Below are 20,892 nucleotides of genomic sequence, written 5' to 3' on the forward strand. Positions count from 1 at the left end.
TACACAGATAAATTCAACATAGTTTGTAAGTCATTTTCTATATAAGTAAACATTATGCAGACCCTTTAGCATCAGCTTTATAAATGTTGCACATTTGAATACTCTGTCATCTACGTGGGTTGGGGGGGGCTGCTCATGTGGATAGTGTACATGGTCTAAAGATGAGATGTACACATTCTTGTCAATATGATGTTGCAAACAGTTAAGATTTGGAAAAGTATGATGGGTGGAGCTGCCTGTAATGCATACATCACTGAGATAATTAGTTTAACCAAAAGAATAACGAAAGAGTACAAGCAATTGAAAACATAACCTGGGATGATTACTAAAATTTATGAGTTAACAACACAGAAATCCAGCCATTAGAAGTGATAAATAACGCATTTATTTTACATTTTGTTAATTCGGGTAGAGCACTGATAATAGCAGACAAATTACAGGCTCAGATCAAGTCACATAAAATAATAACACAAAGTACAGCACATATAGAGCAATATGTGAAGATACCATGCCAGTACCAATTAAAAGTGGGAAGATATTACATAAACTAAAGACTAAGGATATAGTGCCTGTATCTGAAGAATGCAAGGACATACAATGATCAAAATGAACATCCAGAAGCTATTGAGTTTACAATAGTGTAAGTATAGTTATGTAATAGAATAGCAAGGTAAAAGCATGGCAGTATTTAAGAAAAGATGTTTCTTGGCAGGAGAAATATACACAGAGATAGATAGCAGTGAGTGGAAAGAGACAGTATAGTACAAGGGATAAGTAGTTACTAATAGGAATGAAACAGAATATAGTATGGGAAATTTCAAGATGAAAAATGTCAAAAATTATAATTCTAACAACTGATTATTTCCCCTCATATATAGTTAAACCATGGGAAGGAGTTTTATCTGATCATTTGCTGAATAAGTAGTAGGTGTGTAACTTGTGGACTGTTTTCAACAAGAACTCGGTATTAAGGGCAACAGCTACATGTGTGGATAGTTTGAAGTAGGTGTTACCAAACAGCAACTGTCTATAAGGTGGTAAGAAACCAGAGTCTTCAGAAGCATCGTGTGAGCACAATATCTCCATAAAAATTTCACAAAGTCAGTAAGCAGAAGCTGTGATTATCTTTAGCCAGTGGAACTGTGAACGAGCAACACTTTCAGTCATGCCAGAATGGTGCTTATTTGATTGTTTGTGGATTCTAATCAAATTAGGAAGGTCCAAGCCATTCAAACTACCATATGGAGGAAGTTCTTCTTACAAAGGTGTCATTAGAGAGTCATTTTATATACCATTTATAATGTTGTTTGTATTGATGTTTTATTTGAGGAAAAACTTTGAGACGTGCTTAACACTTGCTTGACTGAGAAATATCTGACAGAAAATGAAATCGTTATTTGAGAGACTAATACTTAGAACATATTTGTCTTTACACCTTTGACACTAAAAAAGCAAACATTAAGGAACTATACCATGACGATGTATATGGATCTTTTATAAGTAAGACAATAATATAAGGAAAGGCACCATTAGACATATTCTTAAATATATTGTGCCATTTGGAATGCACCTCACAAAGCTCTTTAACCAACTTGAAAAACCTCAAAAGTTTTTGACCAAAATGATTTCTGCATGATAACAATCTAAACTCACTTTAGCCATAACCTTCTTGGTAAAGGAATTCTTTCTCTACGTAAATATGGGCATCCAGTTTTGATTCTGCCTCCAAGAAAAACATCACCAAACACCAAACTGTCTCTAATAGCATCTGCTGATTCATTTGTTAGCATTACTGTATCACTCTAGAAAAACCCAAACGGCTAGCCATAAAACAAAGATCTAACCTACTGTTAGGATCCCAACTCTACAAACTACTCCATCTCCACACATATACTTCCCTTGCAACTAGACTTCATGAAAGAAAACTCCTCATACAACCTGAGACACTATTCACAAGCAACACCAGCTCTCATTACCTCTAGTACCAAGCTTTGCCTAGTCAGGCACCTACTCTTTGCAAAGCACTCTCCATCAACCTAAAGGAAATTAAAGCTTACTCCAAATTCAGAATGTAATAATCCTTATAGGTTGGTACTAGGCTATTGGCCCTAAGGCCTATGCAAGCCTAGCCATAACAATTCCCTGGACATTGTTTCCCACAGTATTATAGGTTCATAGGTTGGTACTAGGCAACTCCTTTCCTTTCGCCTTTCCCTCTATTTACTGAAGATTACACACTTTCGAAACCAATGTGTATATTGTCCATTACACTCTACTTGATTGTGCACTGCTCCGTGCGTGTTCGCTAGAATGGATATGTATGTTTTTTTCTTCTATTTAACTAATCCGAACTACTCTGTTATTTCTTACATTTCTGTATTTTTTATTTGTTTGTGAAATGTTTTGTAATTCACCCGGGGTGAGCCTGGAATTGGACTAAATTTATCAGTGCATTATCCTGGTAAACAAAAATAAATAAATAAATAGACCTAAAAAAAAAAAGAAAAGCCCTTGTTTTTTTTTTCTCTTGCCTCATATAACCTCCTGATTAGCCTTTCAAGCAAGAAAAATTCCTACCCTTTTCAGTTTCCTTGACCTTCACAGAACCAATGGACTGGCTAACAATCATGTGGAGGACCTCAACCTCCATTACAAGCTCTGCAGCACCTGGTGACATGACAGGTACATAATCCAATGCATTCCTTAACTTTAGAATAAGTTTGCTCTATATGTCGAACAAAGTAGCACCTTGTCTGCTTTAAAAATTAGACTTGGTGATAGGATGAGAGACCATAAATGTATACCTTGAGTATGAGGAAATAGTCTTCTAACCAGGGGTAACTAAAATGCTTTCAACACCAAGGGGTGTCATGTTTAAGCTTCTTGATGGCCATTCAACTGTAAGTTTAATATGTACCTATGAACCTACTGTATGAACTCGTAACTGTATGAGCCAGGTACATGCTGAAAAGGACAGCAGGTTGCTCATGAACACGGAACATTATTCATCTCTTTTTGTATGTTTTCGTGTTGGTTATTTAATGCTACAGCATGTCAAAAAGGAGTGGGAATCTATGAATTTGCCTTACCATTTCCCTATAAGGTGTGTAAGTTTGAACTCATCAGATTCTGTTCCCTGGTTTGGAATGCCACAGTCACTTTCCCCATGGGAGATCATTGTCACAGCGCTTTATATTAATGGGCTGACATGAGTTTTCCTTTTTCACCACAGTTGAATAGCAGTGGAGCTATGATATAAATGTAAGGGGGTATGGGGGACAAAGCCCCCTTTTGCAGGTATAGGAGGCTTACCCTTGCAAAAAAAAATGTTTTTTGTTGCTTTCATTGTACCAAATATTCAACCAGTTTGCTTTGTCTGGTTGTCTCTTTATTTAGTTTAGTGGACTTAAATGTACCTATATAATTTCTATAGGTATTGCCTCAACAATAAATGACTTAAGACAAGACTTCCATTTGACCTTCTCTGAGAATGTATAAGCTACAATTCACAGAATCTTCTCAGAATGGACATTCTCTGTATTATGTTTTATTTGTAAGGCAGCTTAAGTTCCATTTCTTTTTAAGTTTCCAAGTCACATCTTTGTTCAAAATCCTTTCTTATGGGAAATAACAGTATATGTCATAACAAACTCAGCACCTGCCGAACAGCAAAGTCATTGTCATTTTTCAGCTATATCAGAGGGAAAACTGTCTTTATTATTTTTCATTGTCAGTAATTCTGGTGATTGAGATGAAAACTATTGGTATAATCAGATATGTTCATTTCACCTGCTTTTTTTTGCACAGTGTAATGAATCCTGACTGTAACTCAGATGACGGATGTCTGATTAGAGGTCTCAGCACTGCAGAAACCAGGCAACAATAGGGAGGAGAGAATGGGTATGACCCACTAACCTCTTCCAGTGGATACAGAGGGGTGCACTCCCTCAGGAGTACACTGGCCAGGTGCAGTTTCCCTGATGGAGTCTGAGAAAACCACCTCCTGTACTTTAATGGAGGAGCAGGGTTGCTTGATAAAAACAAAACATACTGCTTAAGGGAGGAGCCATACTACTTAATGGAGGACCCTTCCTTTGTGGTCAGCCAAATGCATGTTTCCTTCCCATTGCTTTGCTGAGTGCATATAGGGAAAGGGTCACATAAAGAAAAAACTCACAATCTACTTGTGAAGGCTATCTGAATAATGATCAATAGCCAGTATGGACAAAGTGTTCTGAAAAAAATATTCATTCATTTCAAAACTAGAAATTCCTAAATCTCTACTTCATTATAATTTAGTTATTAGAGGATATGCAAGTGCATATCATCACATTAAAATATACTTCTCACTCTATAGGCTCCTCCATTTCAGGGATTAGACAACTATTATCAGTGCTATATTCATCTGTTGTTTAGACTAGTTTTATATCTCCTGTCTTCAGAGGCATCCCAGGTTATGGATTCCCTCCTGTGCATTCAGCACATCTGGCAACAAGCGCCCTTCAGCATTTGTTGTTTAGTAGCATGTATAGGTTTTACAGGATTGAGTTGCTAGCCCGAGGTCCAACCCTCCTCAGATGGTGCACCACACTCTTGCATGCACACACACTCACACCAAGGGCCAATTTAGAGTGTCCAATCCACCTACTGCATGTCTTTGTAATGTGGGAGGAAACCGGAATACCCAGAGGAAAACCACACAAATGCAGGGAGGACATGCAGACTCCATGCAGAAGGCACCCCAGCCAAGAATCGAACTGGAGAACCTCTTGCTGTGAGGCAACAGTGCTAACCTCTACACCTCTGCAGCACCCCTTCAGAGGTGTCAGTTACAAAAAATGATTTCCTACCCCACGGTGACATTCCCATCCTTCTATACCTTGATGACTTCCCCAAATGTTCATGTGCTATGCAGTGTATCAGCTTCAAACATCTGTGGACAAAGAACCTTCGAAGGCAGAAACAGGAAATCTGCAGAGAAAACAGCAGCCATCTGAAGCACTTGAAGACATTTTTTCTTGCTGTCTGGGGGAAGGACTTTTCCTACATAAAAGTTTGAACTTTAATATTACAGCTTGAATTCTTGCTGAATTCATGCTCTATTTTGCTTGTACAGATGTTTCAAATCTACTTACCATTCCATCCTTTACAGACCTGGTATCTTGAATTCTGTTTTACCTAAGTGCACTGCATATGAAGCCCATCAAAATAAGCAGGAAGGTCATTTTCACTGGCCTCATGGAATCTTTCTACCACTAACATTTCACAAGTAGTTTCAGTTGTCGGTAGAAATGAGAACCCTAGCCAGAGTTCCAGCTTAGTGAACTAGCCCTTTTGTAACAAAGTCCATAAATCCCTCAGACTAGAAAATAAATGGTATTAACTTCCCCAAAGACTTCTTGACCCATGAAACAGTAACTGTCATTTGACTGAAATGCTACAGTTGTTTCAAACTGGAATTAAGAACAAGAGTGATAAGTATTATCAGCAACAGTTGAAATAATACTGATGTGGGGCAAACTCACAATTTATTATTTTGTTTTATTGAATTCAGTACAAATCATTCTCTGTAAACAGAAGGTATAATCAAGCCTATGTTTTTATTATCTGTTCTAAAAGTGGATTGCCAGCAAAATTCTTATCGCAAGTGAACATGATGTTATGATAATGTCAGAGTCAAGAAACAGACCGTCTTGTAAGCAAAATGTAATTCTGAAGTGTACATTCTTAAGAAGCAGCTAGAGTAATAAAACCACAAGCACCAAGCAGTAATAAAAAGGTAAGGAAGAAGTCTTCCGAGTCGAGTGCCGCAAAACGGCTTTATTTACAATAACACACATTGAGCGCTTTTGTCCACAGGTAATAGGACTTCTTCAGAGCAATATAAGTGGCAAAAGACTGAATTTTTATACCTGTGGGTGGCAGCCTCAAATGATTAATGACATCATCACCTAATTAACTATTCAACCCCTCTCTATCGCAAACAAGTGTCAACGTTTAAAACCTTTTAAAACTAGTCAAGACAATCTAAACAAACATTTCCATTTAAAATAATGTGTTTGCAGTTCACAATTAATAACATAATGTAACTATAAAACCACTCTAAAGCAAAATACATTGTCTTTCCACTGTCTAAAAAAGGTATAAAAATTCAGTCTGTTGCAATTTATATTGTTCTGAAGAAGTGCTATTACCTGTGGACGAAAGTACTCAACGTGTGTTATTGTAAAAGGAGCTAGAGTAAGTATTGTGTAAAAGACACTACTTAAGGTAAGATTTAATTCAGTAAGAAGAAAAAGTGAGATGATGTCTCACAGTTTCAGGGACTAAGATTTAATCCAAAATGCAGGAATGCACACATGCACACACACACACACACACACACACACACACACACACACACACACACACACACACACACACACACACGCGCATTACCTGATTGAAAAAAATAGAACACTTTTGCAAAAAAGACATTTTCAGAATATGTGCATTGACAAAAGAGAGGTATGAGAAGTAACTTTTAGTTCATGAGAAAATCTGCATGCCTTGGTAAGGTCCTGATTGGTTGCTTCTCTTCCATTAGCATTTGCTTTGTTAGATGGATTTGGGAATATTTCTGAAAATAAAAATAAAAATAAAAACATGTAAGCATGCAATAAAGTATACTAATGACAGTTGCAAATGGACATGTAGATATAGGTTTTTATTATGAATTCATACATTTTTAAAACATAGCTTAGAATATTACTACCAAAACCAGACCATCTTTCTAATGTTAAATGTCACCTAGCATTTAAGAAGATGATCTTCTGACAGTGTGCTTATGTTTTAAATTCATTTATTTAAAGATTTTTTTTTTTCTAAAAGACATTCTAAATGGTCTATTTTTGCTAAAGCATCATTTTGTAACTATAATTTGAGACCACACCACATCCAGGTTTATACAGACATTTTGGATACTGAAGTGCTGAAATGACTACCTTCGTGAAACGTAGGTGAAGTTGACACTTTGATGCATTGTTATATATTTAAAACAAAGTTAAGTTTTAGGTATTCCTGAACATTTTATTTATTAAAGGCTACCTAACAAAAAGAGGTCACGTTCAATCCAGAAACAAGCTTCATTCCATGATCCTGATATCATATTTTAGAAAATAATTATAAACTCTTTGAAAACAATAATGAATAGTGCATGAAAAATAATAACCCTTCTCTTTTACATTTTAAGATAGCTATATATATATATATATATATATATATATATATATATATATATATAAATTCTAGTCTACCTTTTCAGCCATCATATAAAGGAAATGAAACAAAAGCAAATATCAAAACTTCACAATTTGGAGATCCAGCTTACAAAATCCTTATCAGACAAAATTCTTACTGCCAATATTTTAATCCTGGCTTTTTCAAAAAATTCAAAACCAACAGAAGGACTGTTTCAAAAAATAATAATAACTGAGTATGAAATAATGAAATATTTGCAGTCTTCTTATCCCACTTCCTTCTAATAAATGAAGCAAAATATATTGTTTGTTATTGCTATGGGAAAGTTGGTGCAAATGGAGCACACAATACCATCAATAGTTGGACTAAATGCTTTATCTCACAGATGCAAAGTTAAAAATTTATCAAGAAGGCCAGTTGCTGTTATCTTGCAACACAATGATATCTTTCAAGAGAAAAAAAAAACAGCTTTTATATCCTGCAGTGGGAGGTTCATTAAAGCAATGACTACCACACCATAAGGACATATTCATTTAGCTCCGCAAAACTATCCCATCTCTCTGAGAAATCTGTAAAGCACATTTTCCTCTGGTGTTCTTTTTGACTCTAAATTAAAGAGTTTTTCTTTAGATAAATCACATTCGGTGTGTATTACCTTCATTTATAGTACCTTAGTTTATTCTTGAAAAACAGCAGCTTAGGACCACTGCTTCAAATCTTGTGACAGTGCAGTACTATATTTAATTTTAAGCTATCTTTTCCTTGTAGTTATTTCACAACGTTGCTTGCAGTTTATGTTATGTGGAAGTAGCCAAGTTGCAATTATAAGTCAATGAGTTAAGTCAGTTTAATGCTAATTGTGACTTTGAATGAAATGTGTCTGTATGTGAGAAGAAGAAGAAGAAGAAGAAGAAGAAGAAAGACCCTTTAATTTCAAAGTGATAATTAAGGAAATAAAACTACGTAGCAAGTACTCACAAATTAATTATTATTATGCTTACTAATATGGATGGTCAGAAATGGTTATGTTTCTATAATGTTAAAATAAATCACAGTTCTATATAGAAATGATCAGAACAGCTTAAAATTATAAATGGTATATCCATAGATAAAGAACACAAAAATAGCATTTGCTTGCTCTCTTTTTATGGTTATGAATGCAAGGGAGAAGTTTTGTTTTTGGGCTTGGTTTGCAGTTTTCAACTTTTTCTTAAATTTATTTTAGGAATATCACATTTAACAATTGATACATCACCATTGGACAGCTGTATGAAAAAGTTCCAAGACAGAATGACCTTGGAGTTTATAATGTTACGTAAAATGTGCAATAGAGCATCTCACAGGTTTTTGTGAAATACTTTCCCTCATTGTTTCACAAACATGGTATTTGCACCCCTGACCTCCATACAAACACTACAAATCCATTACTTTTCAGAACCCTTTCGGTTGGTCAAGTGATGTGATTTGCTGCTGACCTAAGTATTGGTATCAATAATCTTAATATCAGTTTTACAAACCTGCCTATATTTCTATATAGTTTAAATCTGCATATTTATTTATTTTAATAAATTTTTCCATAGTCTATCTGTCAAAATTTGGGGACTAGGCTCTAGGCAAAAAGGTATGGTGCTTTTTATACAACTCAGTGGCCATCCAGACAAAAAGGTATTGATGGAAGGAAGGTATATAGAAGTAATAGGAACATGGTTGAAGGGAAGTTATGTTGCCTTGATATTTTTTAATACCTTTATTAAATTATCATTTAAGACATAGGCATAGGCAAACATATATTAATATAAAAAAACATATTAACATGCTTCCAGTTATATACATTATGCATTACATATGTTATTTTTTATAACTATCAGTCCAACAATACATAAATTGTTAAATTCCTGCCTTCCTTTAAAGCTCACTCCTCATTCTGAACATTATTCTGCATGTACTGTTCCCACAATTTCCATTTATTTCTGTGTAATTTGTAATTTGTCCCTTCCTTTTTCTAAAGATCCCACTTCCAGTTCTTTAATCTCTGTTACAATATTCAGTACTACACATACAGTTAATTTAGACTTTGATTTATATTTTCTAGTAATTGCTTGTTTGGCAGCCACCATAATTAAACTTACTAAGATCTTACTGTGTTTATACAATTCACATCCTGTGTCTCAACTCAAAAGAACAATTTGCATAGTTACACCCATTTGCTTACCCAATATTGCTGACAGAGTACTCTGTAGGGAATTCTTAAGTCTGCCAACTCATCACACTCCCAAAACATAAGCTCCTAGCCGGTTCTTTCTTCCCCGTCACACCTCCAACATTTGCCATCTACCCAAGGAAAAATTCTCTGAAGTCTGCCTTGGGTTTAAAAATACCTATCCAAATACTTCAAAGAAAAAATTCTAAACCTTCAGGACTTTGTTGCATACTTGGGAGCCATACATATGTTCTCCCATTGTTCCTTTGAAAATTACTTATCCTATCATTCTTGCCAATCATTTCTAACATCCTCTGATTTATTCTTATAGTTATTGTGCAATATTTTATATCCCCTACTAATTATCCCTATTTTAAGAGAAGCTTCTGTTCTAGATTCTAGATAGATTATGTTCAAGAACAACTCTAGTCACCACTTTCTTACTGCCAACTGTCGTAAATGCCATTCCTATCCTAATAAACCTAAACAATATTCAAAGAAAGAAATGTACCTCCTGCAACAATAAATAGCTAAATTTGCACCAATCTCCCTCATAGGACCCCCCCCCCCATTGTAATAGCTTAAAGCAATTAAATGGGCCTGAACTACACAACTACCTAACATATTCACAGCTAACTACAGCACACAAACTCATTCACCACCCAGAAAAATGCCCTGCACTATAAAGCTTATTACTGGCCTGCTGTCCAGCAAGGGTGCTCTGTTTTAGTATCAACTTCCTATTCCTTACAAATAAGTAATATGTAATGTTCGCACAAAAGGAAAGGAATCCAATTAACTCACTGGAACCAACACCGGTTACAATAAAAGCCCATGTACTAGCAACTTTATTAAGTGTTTAATTTAAAATCCACTTTTCGTCAAGACACTGTTGCTCAACTTCGTTTTATGCGATTTATGAAACCAGATAAAGGGGATGGGATAGCCATAATGAACACTTATGACTATAACAAAAGAATGTCAGAAATCTTTGAGACGCAGTCATATACAGAAGTCTCAAGAAATGAACTGAACGTAGCATATAGAAGAATTAGAACGTTCATAGAGGATTTATACATTGAAGCAAAAATTGATAAAACAATATACAACTATTTGATTCAACCGGCACCTAGGATCCCAATTTTATTTGGCATTCCTAAGGTTCATAAAAGTGTAGACAGCCCCCCAATGCACCCGTTGGTGGATGCGAGATGTAGTATAACTTATTCATGTGCAAAAGTAGTGGACAATATTCTAAAGAAATATGTTAACTTGGAACCACAGATCTCAAAAGATTCATGGTCCTTTCTAGAAGCAATAAACAAGTGTGTTTTTAATGAAGAATTCTTATTCCTTACAATCGATGTAAAGGACCTCTGTCCATCTATTCACCACAGTTTAGGTATAGAGTGGGTATCTAACATGATGAGAAGACATGTGGTGCCTTTGCCATAGATACATTTAATAGAAGAACTTTTGGATATAGTTTTGTCATACAATTATGTTATGTTTGACAAGAAATATTACCATCAAGAGATTGGCGTAGCAATGGCCTCCCCATGTTGGGCCAGCTTTGCCAATTTAGTGAAGGCAAGCTGGGAAACAATGCATGTTCTAACTCACCCCACCTTTTATAAACAAGCTCTACACATGATTCTTGGATGACATCTTTATTTTATTTAAGGGTAAAATAGAGGAATTAGAGAGCATGATAGATTTTTTCAATACAAGTACAAACTTTTTGCAATTTAGTTATATATTTAACAAGGACAAAATAGCATACTTAGATGTTGAGCTTAGCAAGGACCATCAGACTAAGACATTTGCGATAAAAATTTATCGTAAGGAAACATATTAAAATACATTTTTACAATATTCAAGTTGTCACCCCCTACATCAGAAGAAGTCTGTGGTGAAAGGCCAACTTGTAAGAGCTGCTAGAATGGTCTCTAGAGACATAGACTTCGATGAGGAATGTGACACATTGTATACATTTTTTACCCAAAGAGGGTACCCAGCCTCTTTGATACAAGAAGTTGTGAGTGAAGTCCGACATAAAAGGAATAGGGGTATTTATACACCAATTTTGAAATATAATGATACACAGCAACAGGGGATGGAGAGAAACATCCAATCCAACTTTAGTCCCTTGTACTTTATTTGCACATATACATTGGATGCTAGTTCTGTAGTGAATATTATTAACAAGAACTGGGCAATCTTAACAGGTGACGCGAGATTGAGAACCCTAATGCCAGAAAGACCAATAGTGGTTTATAGAAGGGGCAGTAACCTTAAAGCTATTTTAGAGTCTGATCATATGAAAGCACATCCTAGAGCAGGTATGTATAAATGTAATATGTGCAGATATTGTAAACATATTAATGAAGGTATAAATTTCATGATTAGGGAGAAAACATTTAAAACTAAAGGTAGATTTAATTGTCAAAGTAAACAAGTTATATATCTAGCACAGTGTAATTTATGCAAGGCTTTTTATATAGGAAAAACTGATCGAAGACTTTGCAAAAGAATATATGAACACTTATACTGTATTAGTAGATCAAAGACAGAAAATTCATTAGCTAGACATGTCAAGGAGTTTGAGGGTCACAGTTTTAAATTTAGGGTGATTCAACAACTACACAGTGATGGTAGAGGTGGCCCTGATTCATTGAGACTGAAGAGAAGTGAATTAATATGGCAACTAAGATTAAATGCATGTCAATATCCAGGAATCAATGAATTTAGTTCTATTATGTGCATCTTACGCCTTAAGAATTTACTTAGGTAATAGTATTGTAACCTATATAGAGTAAGGTTTAAGTATACTGAGGTCGTGGGTTATGACCTTAGAGTAAAACACAATTTGTTTGTTTGTTTTAGGACATGCTATTAGTATTAAGACAGACGTTAAGGTACAGGAAGGAGTCATAGTTATGTAAGTTTATTACAGTATTAACCAGTACTTGCATTTTCCATAGTATACAATATCATTGACACGGACAGGCATAGCCACTGTCGATGACACTAACGGTTAACATTTTACTAAGTAATTACTGTATCAATAAGTTTGTTAGTATTTTAGTAGAATTGTCGCTTTTATATAAATTTAGTGTTTTATTCTAGGCTAGTCTAGAATATTTATTAGATTCTACACATAACCTTATTAGATAAATTTGTATGTAGTTTTATTAATTTATTTATTTATTATTTCTCTTTTTTACTGTCGTTAATATTTTAGAGTTTATATACAAAGTTTTCCAATATTATGTAGATTTTTGATGGTATAGGTACAGTACTGGAAGATTAGAGGCGAGTACATTCATACATATTTAGAATATTTTTAATATTTTTAATACTTTTATGTTGATGTGACATTGTAAATGCTTGCTAAGTGTCTGTTAGAAAGTATGTAAAAAATGTTCATGTGTCACGTAAAGTCTAGGGATCTTCAGATTGACACAGTTAACATTAAGTTTACTTTATACTAGGTACTACGTACTAGCCATAAAGTGGATTCCCTTTTCAAAAAAATCTAGAGTCTTGCCTTAGTGCCGGACTACACACTACGTGATGGTATGCTAGACAAGTTATTAATGTTGTTTGATATATCATGGAATGATGCATTGGGCTATAAGTATGTGCGTAAACTGGGGTAGTTGTGAGTGTCAAGCATTCACAGTTATTATTCATATTTAGAACATCTCGAGAAGAGATGTTTTTTAATTCACAATATTTGCGGTTTTGATTACAAATACATCTGCATACTGAATTATTCATTGCTTAGCCGGGAGAAGAGTACCAATGACTACAAATTTAATGGCCACATGGGAGGGGGGATTTAAATTTAAACGACACTTATTGCTGTAACATGTTTTTTAACTTGTGTATTGTTTGTATCTGATGAAGTTGAGCAACAGTGTCTTGACGAAAAGTGGATTTTAAATTAAACACTTAATAAAGTTGCTAGTACACGGGCTTTTATTGTAACCGGTGTTGGATCCAGTGAGTTCATTGGATTCCTTTCCTTTTGTGCGATTAGTAGTTGGCGGTTTCTTTCTACAGTTGGTAAGTCATGTAATGTTGCAGGAGACTCACTCTACTCCCAATATGTTGCTAAACTCTGGAATAGTATCCCCACACAGATAAAACTCTCAGACAAGCTCAATATTTTTAAACCACTGTTTAAACAACATTTTAACCAATCCTGGTCCTGCAAATGCTCATCACAAGGTTAAGACTTTGTGTTTACCATAAGATACTCTCCAAATACTCTCCTTCAACAGAATACTCTCAACCTCTCAATGAAATAACAAAACAATTTTTATACATAACTGCTGCCTCTACAATCCACTAAGTTCCACGTGGACTTTCTATTTACTAACTTCCACCTCTGTAAAATCTTAGAATGTATAGATGTAACCACTGTTTGTGTATAAATGTAAACAGAAATGTAACTACTCTGTGTTTAACTGAAAATGAATATAATGCATGTAAACAAATGAAGCTTTTTCCCCGGGCCTCCACTGAAAATGGATATTACTAGTCAGACTTTCCCAGTAAACAAAGATAAATGAATAAATAAATAATAGATTCAACTAAAAACTCTATCAGATCAGGTCTTTCACTTAGGATCCCCCTATCTATTTTTCTTTACCAGTACTCTGATACCAGTTGTTATAGAGTACAGTGGTCATTCCTGACCCTAAATTATATATCTCTTAAATACCAGCACAGTGATACCTCAGCGACACTACTGAGTAACACTCTAACAATATCTTGTCTCTACTAGTACTACTGTACTTCCCACCCCCTGTTCCACAACTGCATAATTTTTACTCTCTTCTCTGTCTTGACCCTTCTTAACTCCCCCCCCCGTACTTCTACCCTTCTACTAAATATCTCTTCTTCCCCTCCACTAACTTGATCTAATCATTAATAACATTTAAAGAGCTTTTCTCTTTGTCCTTTTGGAAATCTACTTTTTATTGTAATTTTTTTGCTATTATCCCTGCTGATTTTATATGAATTGTTAATATTCATTATTGCATGACTAGATGATACTTTGTACTATATTTCTTATATGTCATGAATGTTTGTAGTCATGTACCCAAATTCTCATTGCTGATATAAAACTGTGTAATCTGTTCTTTGTGTGGAGCTTTTGTCCTCAGGTCTCCACTGAAAATGGGCCTCCAAACCAGTGGACTAATCCAGTCAACAAAAGACAAATAAATAAATAATAAATAAATAAATAGATAAATAAATCTCTGCTAGGGAAGGCAGTCTCTAGCCTGCAGTCCAAATGTCTTCTTGACCTTATCACATTCTATTAGCTTTCTTTCTCTTGTTATTTGCTCCCAGTACCTTGATTCCTTTGTCAGCTTTCTCCAATAAATTCCAGAGCGTCTTGCTTCTTCTCTATATCCCTACTTGCAGCCATCCCTTTTGGCAAAAATCTCCTTTCTCCATTCTAGTGTTGGCTTAGTTTTTGGAATACTTTCCCCTAATTTACAAATGTAATAATTCTTGCTTTTTTTTTAATTTCTCCAAGTCTTTTGGGTTTCTACCGTGGCAGGAGTGGACCCCATTCCCAAGTCAAAATATGGTTAAGGTTCATGAAATCAGTATCATTTCAATCTTTGATGTAAGCCAGAAGTGCTCTTTGCAGCACCCATAATGTGCCCAGTAATTACTCCTTTTGCAATTTGTATGGAGTTGCATGTATTGGTAACATATCTAAATATGATTGTAGATTTATTTTTAAAAGATGTGTTGCTCCTACTACTATTGGAACTGTCTGGGTATCTTTGTTCTACATTACTCTTGTTTCTGCCTGCAAATCCTGATATTTTATGACTTTGTGTCTCTCTGTATGCAAGACACTGTAGTCAATGGGTATAGCAATTTCAATGATCAATGCTACTTTTGTCTTCTTTTTATGGACCACTACATCTGGTTTTCACACATCTATCTTTTGAACTGTTGGTAATGGGTGATTCCATGTGATGTAGACTTCATTATTTTTATGATGTTTTGTGGATCATGTTTCTAGTGTTTTTCAGCTACTTCAGTATCATAATGTTTACATAATCCCCAGTGTAACAGTCTTGCCACATTATTATACCTTTCAGTATACAGTACTTCTGCCATTAACATGTCACAACCAGCAATGAGGTGGGTGACTGTTTCTAGTTTTGTTTTACAAAACCTACATTTGTCTGTTTCTCCCACATGTTCAATGGACTTTGTAAAGCAATGTGTCTGTAGCCCACTATCTTGGGCCACCAATTAACCTTTCATCTTAATATTCTGTATAGCTGTTATTGTTTTCCTTAAGAATCTGCATCGAAAATCCCCCTCTGTCCTTATTTCTTGAATTTCCTCCCTGCTTCCACTTTATAGCTTTCAGCTTGCATTATGTATATGTGACTTAATTGTGTAGCTCTAAAACATCCCTTCAAATACGGTAACACTAAACTACCTGGTTCTATCTGAAGGATCAACATATCCCACTTACCTCTCACCCTCGTTATCTCCCAGATAAATTCCTTCAACTTATTATTAATTATTGTCCACAACTTCTCCTCTGGTTGATAAAATTATGCTTGACCTGTATACAAAACTAAAGGGAATAAAAACATTTTCACTGCTTGTATCTTGTTCTTCATTATCCATAAACAAAAGCTTCCAGTTTATCAGTTTTTGTACAATCTTTTATTTAGACTCTTCTCACATGTACTTAGCTGGCATAAAAAAGTCTTTATAATCTATACCCAGAAGTACTTTACTTTACTGTGTCTACATAAATATGGGTATTGCTGAACCAATTCATGTGCGGGAACCTAATTTACAAGTATAGCCTTTGTTTCATTTTCATTAATTTTATACCCCAAAAAAGACTTGATACTGACTCAAAATGTTTCACAACACTGAGAGGTCATTTTCTATATATATCAGGTATAAAATAATATCATCTGCTAACTTTTCTTGATTACCATACCAATTATATGCTTGAATTTCTGAGTTGCTTATTTTCTTTGTCGTTGGCTCTAAATATAAAGTATATAACACGGGGGAAAGAGTGTGCTCATACTTGATTCCTCTTTTCAAACAAAAGTTATCAGAGAGGAACCCTCCAACTTTAATTGCTGCCTCTGATCCTTCATATAGCCTCCTAATTAACCTTTTTATTGTGTCAGAAAATACACATAGTTCAATTGTCCTACTCATGAAGTCCCAGCTTACTCTGTTGAATACATTCTCTGCATCAAGACCCATCAACAATAGCAGCATTTTCTGACATTCTGCTTCCCTCTGAATCCTCATTGTTCTATTATATTATTATATATTTTATATGTTGTCAAATGTTTGTCTCTAGACCACAAAACCACATTGAGTCCAATCATTCAATTTTGAAAACACCTCTGTTATTCTTTCAGCTAATATAGACATAAATACTTTACAATCATGGTTTAAAATTGAAATGGGTTTATATAAAGCTGGATCATATAGGTCTTTACCATTTTTAGCTATTGTAGCCCCAATAGCTTTCTTCCAAGAATATGGTGATTCCCCTCCTTTTAACATAATATTAAAACAAATCTTCCAGATCTTTATAACTTTCTTTCTTCCTAACTTTCTAACTTCCATAGGACTACCATCTGTTCCTGGAGACTTTCCTGCAGATTGATTATACATCATTATTTTTGTCTCATCTCATCCTATGCTAAGTATTAATTGTTGAGCCTCATGGACCTGTAACCAAGGTATAACTACATTTTCCTTAAATATTCCATTTGTGCTCTTTCTTGATTTCTACATTTCCCTACTTTATACAAAATTTTCACAAAATTTCCAAAATATCTCTAATACCTTTATTATACCTATTTTTCTTGTTAGTGACTCCCTAAGTTTGGTGAAATCCCTTTCTACTTTCTGTTGCCTAAGTCACTGTGTTAAAAGGGTTTCTGTTCTGGAGTTATTATAAAAATAATTATTGCTTAACAGCAATCTTTCTAGACTCATGCATATTATCCCGATACACTCTTATTTTCTCTTTAGCACTCTGCAATGCGCCTCTTCTTATTCTGTGAGATTCCACTTATTCTATAATACTTTAACCTTTGTCAGCCCTCTAAATAATTCCTACTACTTGATAATATTACTTGGTAACCATATCTCTTTCGCTTTTACTTCTACCCTATTTTAACATCCATTTTCATTTTATCACACTCACTACAGCTTCTAAAGAAATTTCTATCTTCCCTAATAATATTCAAACAATTTCCAGTACCCATTCCTTAAATTCCTCTCTTTTTTAACAGGTAGGTGGGAAAGTGCCAGTGTCTCATTTTTATTTTATTTTTTTATTTTTTATTTTATTACCCTGCATTTATATCTTATCTAGTCTAACCCAGTTATTGTACCTTGGAGAATAAAATGTAAATTCTGTCTTGAATTCCTACTACTGAATTCACGTCTTCCATACTAAGTATTTTCATAAATGTGTTTAGAAATCTATCCTCTTTAGTTATGTTTTCAATTCTAGGACCCCTTATACATCCTTACTTCTGCAAATCTAATTTCTGTCCCCACCTATAAGTGATGTTCCCTGCTGAAAGCTGATTATTTCTCCAAAAATGTTCTTAAGTTCAATAATAGCTATTATTGGTGGAGTATAAAACATGCTCTTTTATACTCTTTATCTTGCAAGTCTGTCTCCTCATACATTTCTCTTCTGTCATCAGTTACTCCTTCTTTAGGTATATACACCTGGTGTATACTTTATATTATTATAATACTACAACATACTGAATATTGTTTTGATTGTACAGTTTTAGGTGTTTCATCTTTGTACCTGTATAATGTGCCATTTTTCATCCTACTGTTAGTTAATGTATAACTTTAAGTATTTTTTTAAATATTTTATCCTAGTTTTATATGATGTAAAGTGCATAATGTTATGCTTTTGTACCTGTGAAAATGTACTTTATGAACTGGTGTTATATGTGGAACTTTTCTCCTCGGGCCTCCGCTGAAAAAGGACCTATATCTAGTCCAACTTTCCTGGTAACCAAATGCAAAATAAATAAATAAATAATACCAGTGTAATCCGCTTCCCTTGTCAAGAGATACTTACTAACGGAAATTAAATATTATGTTGTCCTTTTTCCCCTCTTCTATCATTATTGGATCTCTTCTAGCAATTATTAAAAATACTCTCACCCTATTTTGTCCCGGATATTCTGCTTATAATTTGTCCTGAAATATTTTCTTTGTCAAATTCACATTCTCATTTCTTTGAAATGTGACTCCTGCAGCATTGTTATTTGCACTCTGCATTTCTTAATATAATTCAGTACCTTTTCCTTTCTACCTATACCTGTATGGCCATTTACATATTACCTCTGTGTTGATCTATATATCTCATAGAATTGGTTTGAATCTGCATAGGCTTTACTTCTACAAATTCTGGCATTTAGTCAAGGAATTTTAATTACGATGAGGGCTAGTATATTCTTCTGAAAATAGAAGATGTAGAATTTGGACCATGAAGTGTTAGGTTTCCCAGTGGGGAGTTTTTTAAAAATTGTTTTTTAGGACATTTGACCTGCTGGACATGAGGGTAGTCTTAGAGTTTACCTATTACTCAAATAGGCCCATAGTCTTTCCTAGACATAACAGAATGTATTTAATGAAGGGGCTTTCTTCTAAGCAGGTGGGACAACAGGTGGGACCATTTTTCCTTTTGGACCATGTTCCAGTACATATAATGATATAGGGTAAAAGTTTAATACATGTGGAAAAAACAAATACATTTCTGAGTTATCCAGTGAAGAATGAGAACACAAGGAGATGGGTAGAATAATGTTTAATGGAGAACTTTTGGAAGATAAAGATGTAAGCCCCTGTAGACTGGGAATGCGATAAAAGCTGAGGTGAAAAACATAATAAAGAAGCATGTCTCTGAGATGGAGATGAAAGGATGAAAGAAAGAAAGAAAGAAAGAAAGAAAGAAAGAAAGAAAGAAAGAAAGAAAGAAAGAAAGACTTCAGGAGACAAAGTGGGGTATAATTAGACTGCAAGGTAAGGAAGGTAAAATGATGAAGGTTTGAAAAGGGAAGAAAATCAGTGACCAAGTATTTGGACAAACAGATGGCAGCAATTAGCAGTTTGTATTCTGATAATTTGTCAAGGTTGGTTTTGGTGTTAGTATTGCATTTAAGGCAACAGTAAATGTAATTTTTAGGATTAAGGATGGGAGGAACAGATAAAAATAAAACAAATCCAATGGGTCTATTTTGTTTGGGTTTTAGGAGAATTGACTGAAAACTATCTATACTACAAAAGATAATGAAATAAATGACAAACAGAACAATATTAGGGAGACAGCCCACTTATTTGAATATGTGAATAACAGTCAAAAATGCACCATTAACAATCAAACAGGTAAAACGAGGTTGTGGGGAAACAGGCAGTGGATAAATTGCTAGGGATTTACTGGGTAGCAGTTTATTAATGAAAGCCAAGTGGCTCAAAGTTAATAAATAAATGGGTAACACTAATAAGTAAGGTTTTAAGAAGCAAACCATCACCTAGTCAATGCAGAGGCAAAGTCATGAATCATCTTCTTACAGGTCATTTCAGTTTTAAGTTATGAGTATAAAGTGTCTAATGTCATTTTGTCATCCAGGTTGGCTGCCTTTCAATCAAGGCTGATACATGTGGATCAATGTAGGTTCATAGAAGGGTAGCGAATGTTTGATACTCTAATAATAAAACCCCTGTTAATTTGGAAGGCAATGATTACTGGGAAGCAATTAATATAAACTAAACAATGCAGACAAGACATTTGATAAAGTTAGCAGGATTTGTTGAACATTTTCCAAAAGGTGGAGTTTGCAGGTGAGTTTAGCGATCTAGTTATCTAAATTTATAATGAGTAAAAAGCAAGAGAAAAAATATTAGCCTGTATTCAGTGATATTTGAGCTGGACTAAGGTATAAAGCAAGGTTGGTTACCATACTCTTTATTGTTTGGAATTTAGTAAAGCCATTAGTTAATAAGAAACTCAGAGTTTGATGGTTACATCTGTGGAGGAGAAGCAAAGGACAGCTTCAATGTCTGCACATAATATTTGACTAGGGCAGATCCACAAAATGATTTGAAGCAGGTATTCATAATTTTGCAAGATTCTGGACAGTGTTCTGGTTATAAAGTAAACGTAAATAAAATAAAATCATTGTTGAATAAGTACCACCAAAGTAAAAATCCTAGTGTGTAATTTTCATATTTATAGAATATGGTCAGGCTAAGGTAGCTGGGAATATGGCTATAAATTTGTTTCGAGTTTTCAGTAAGATAAATGTATGAAGCTTTAATGGTAAAAGTAGTGGATATGTTCATAAAACAGAAACTGCTAGGTTTAGAAACATATAAGAAAATAT

At 34.5% G+C, this 20,892-nt stretch overlaps 1 protein-coding gene across 1 annotated transcript in view; it reads right to left on the reverse strand.

Annotated features, from left to right (window-relative positions):
- Positions 1 to 6,448: 6,448 nt before the first annotated feature.
- Positions 6,449 to 20,892, reverse strand: part of LOC122805519 (glucosylceramide transporter ABCA12-like) — a 201,447-nt gene continuing 187,003 nt past the window's right edge. Inside the window, exon 5 of the mRNA XM_044075722.1 lies at positions 6,449 to 6,619. Within this exon, the coding sequence (XP_043931657.1) occupies positions 6,480 to 6,619 (140 nt within the window). The 3' untranslated portion in view covers positions 6,449 to 6,479. The remainder of the gene's footprint in view (positions 6,620 to 20,892) is intronic.

Source organism: Protopterus annectens, chromosome 6.part1 (assembly GCF_019279795.1).
Source record: "Protopterus annectens isolate FY-2018-M chromosome 6.part1, PAN1.0, whole genome shotgun sequence".
Lineage (NCBI taxonomy): Eukaryota > Metazoa > Chordata > Ceratodontiformes > Protopteridae > Protopterus > Protopterus annectens.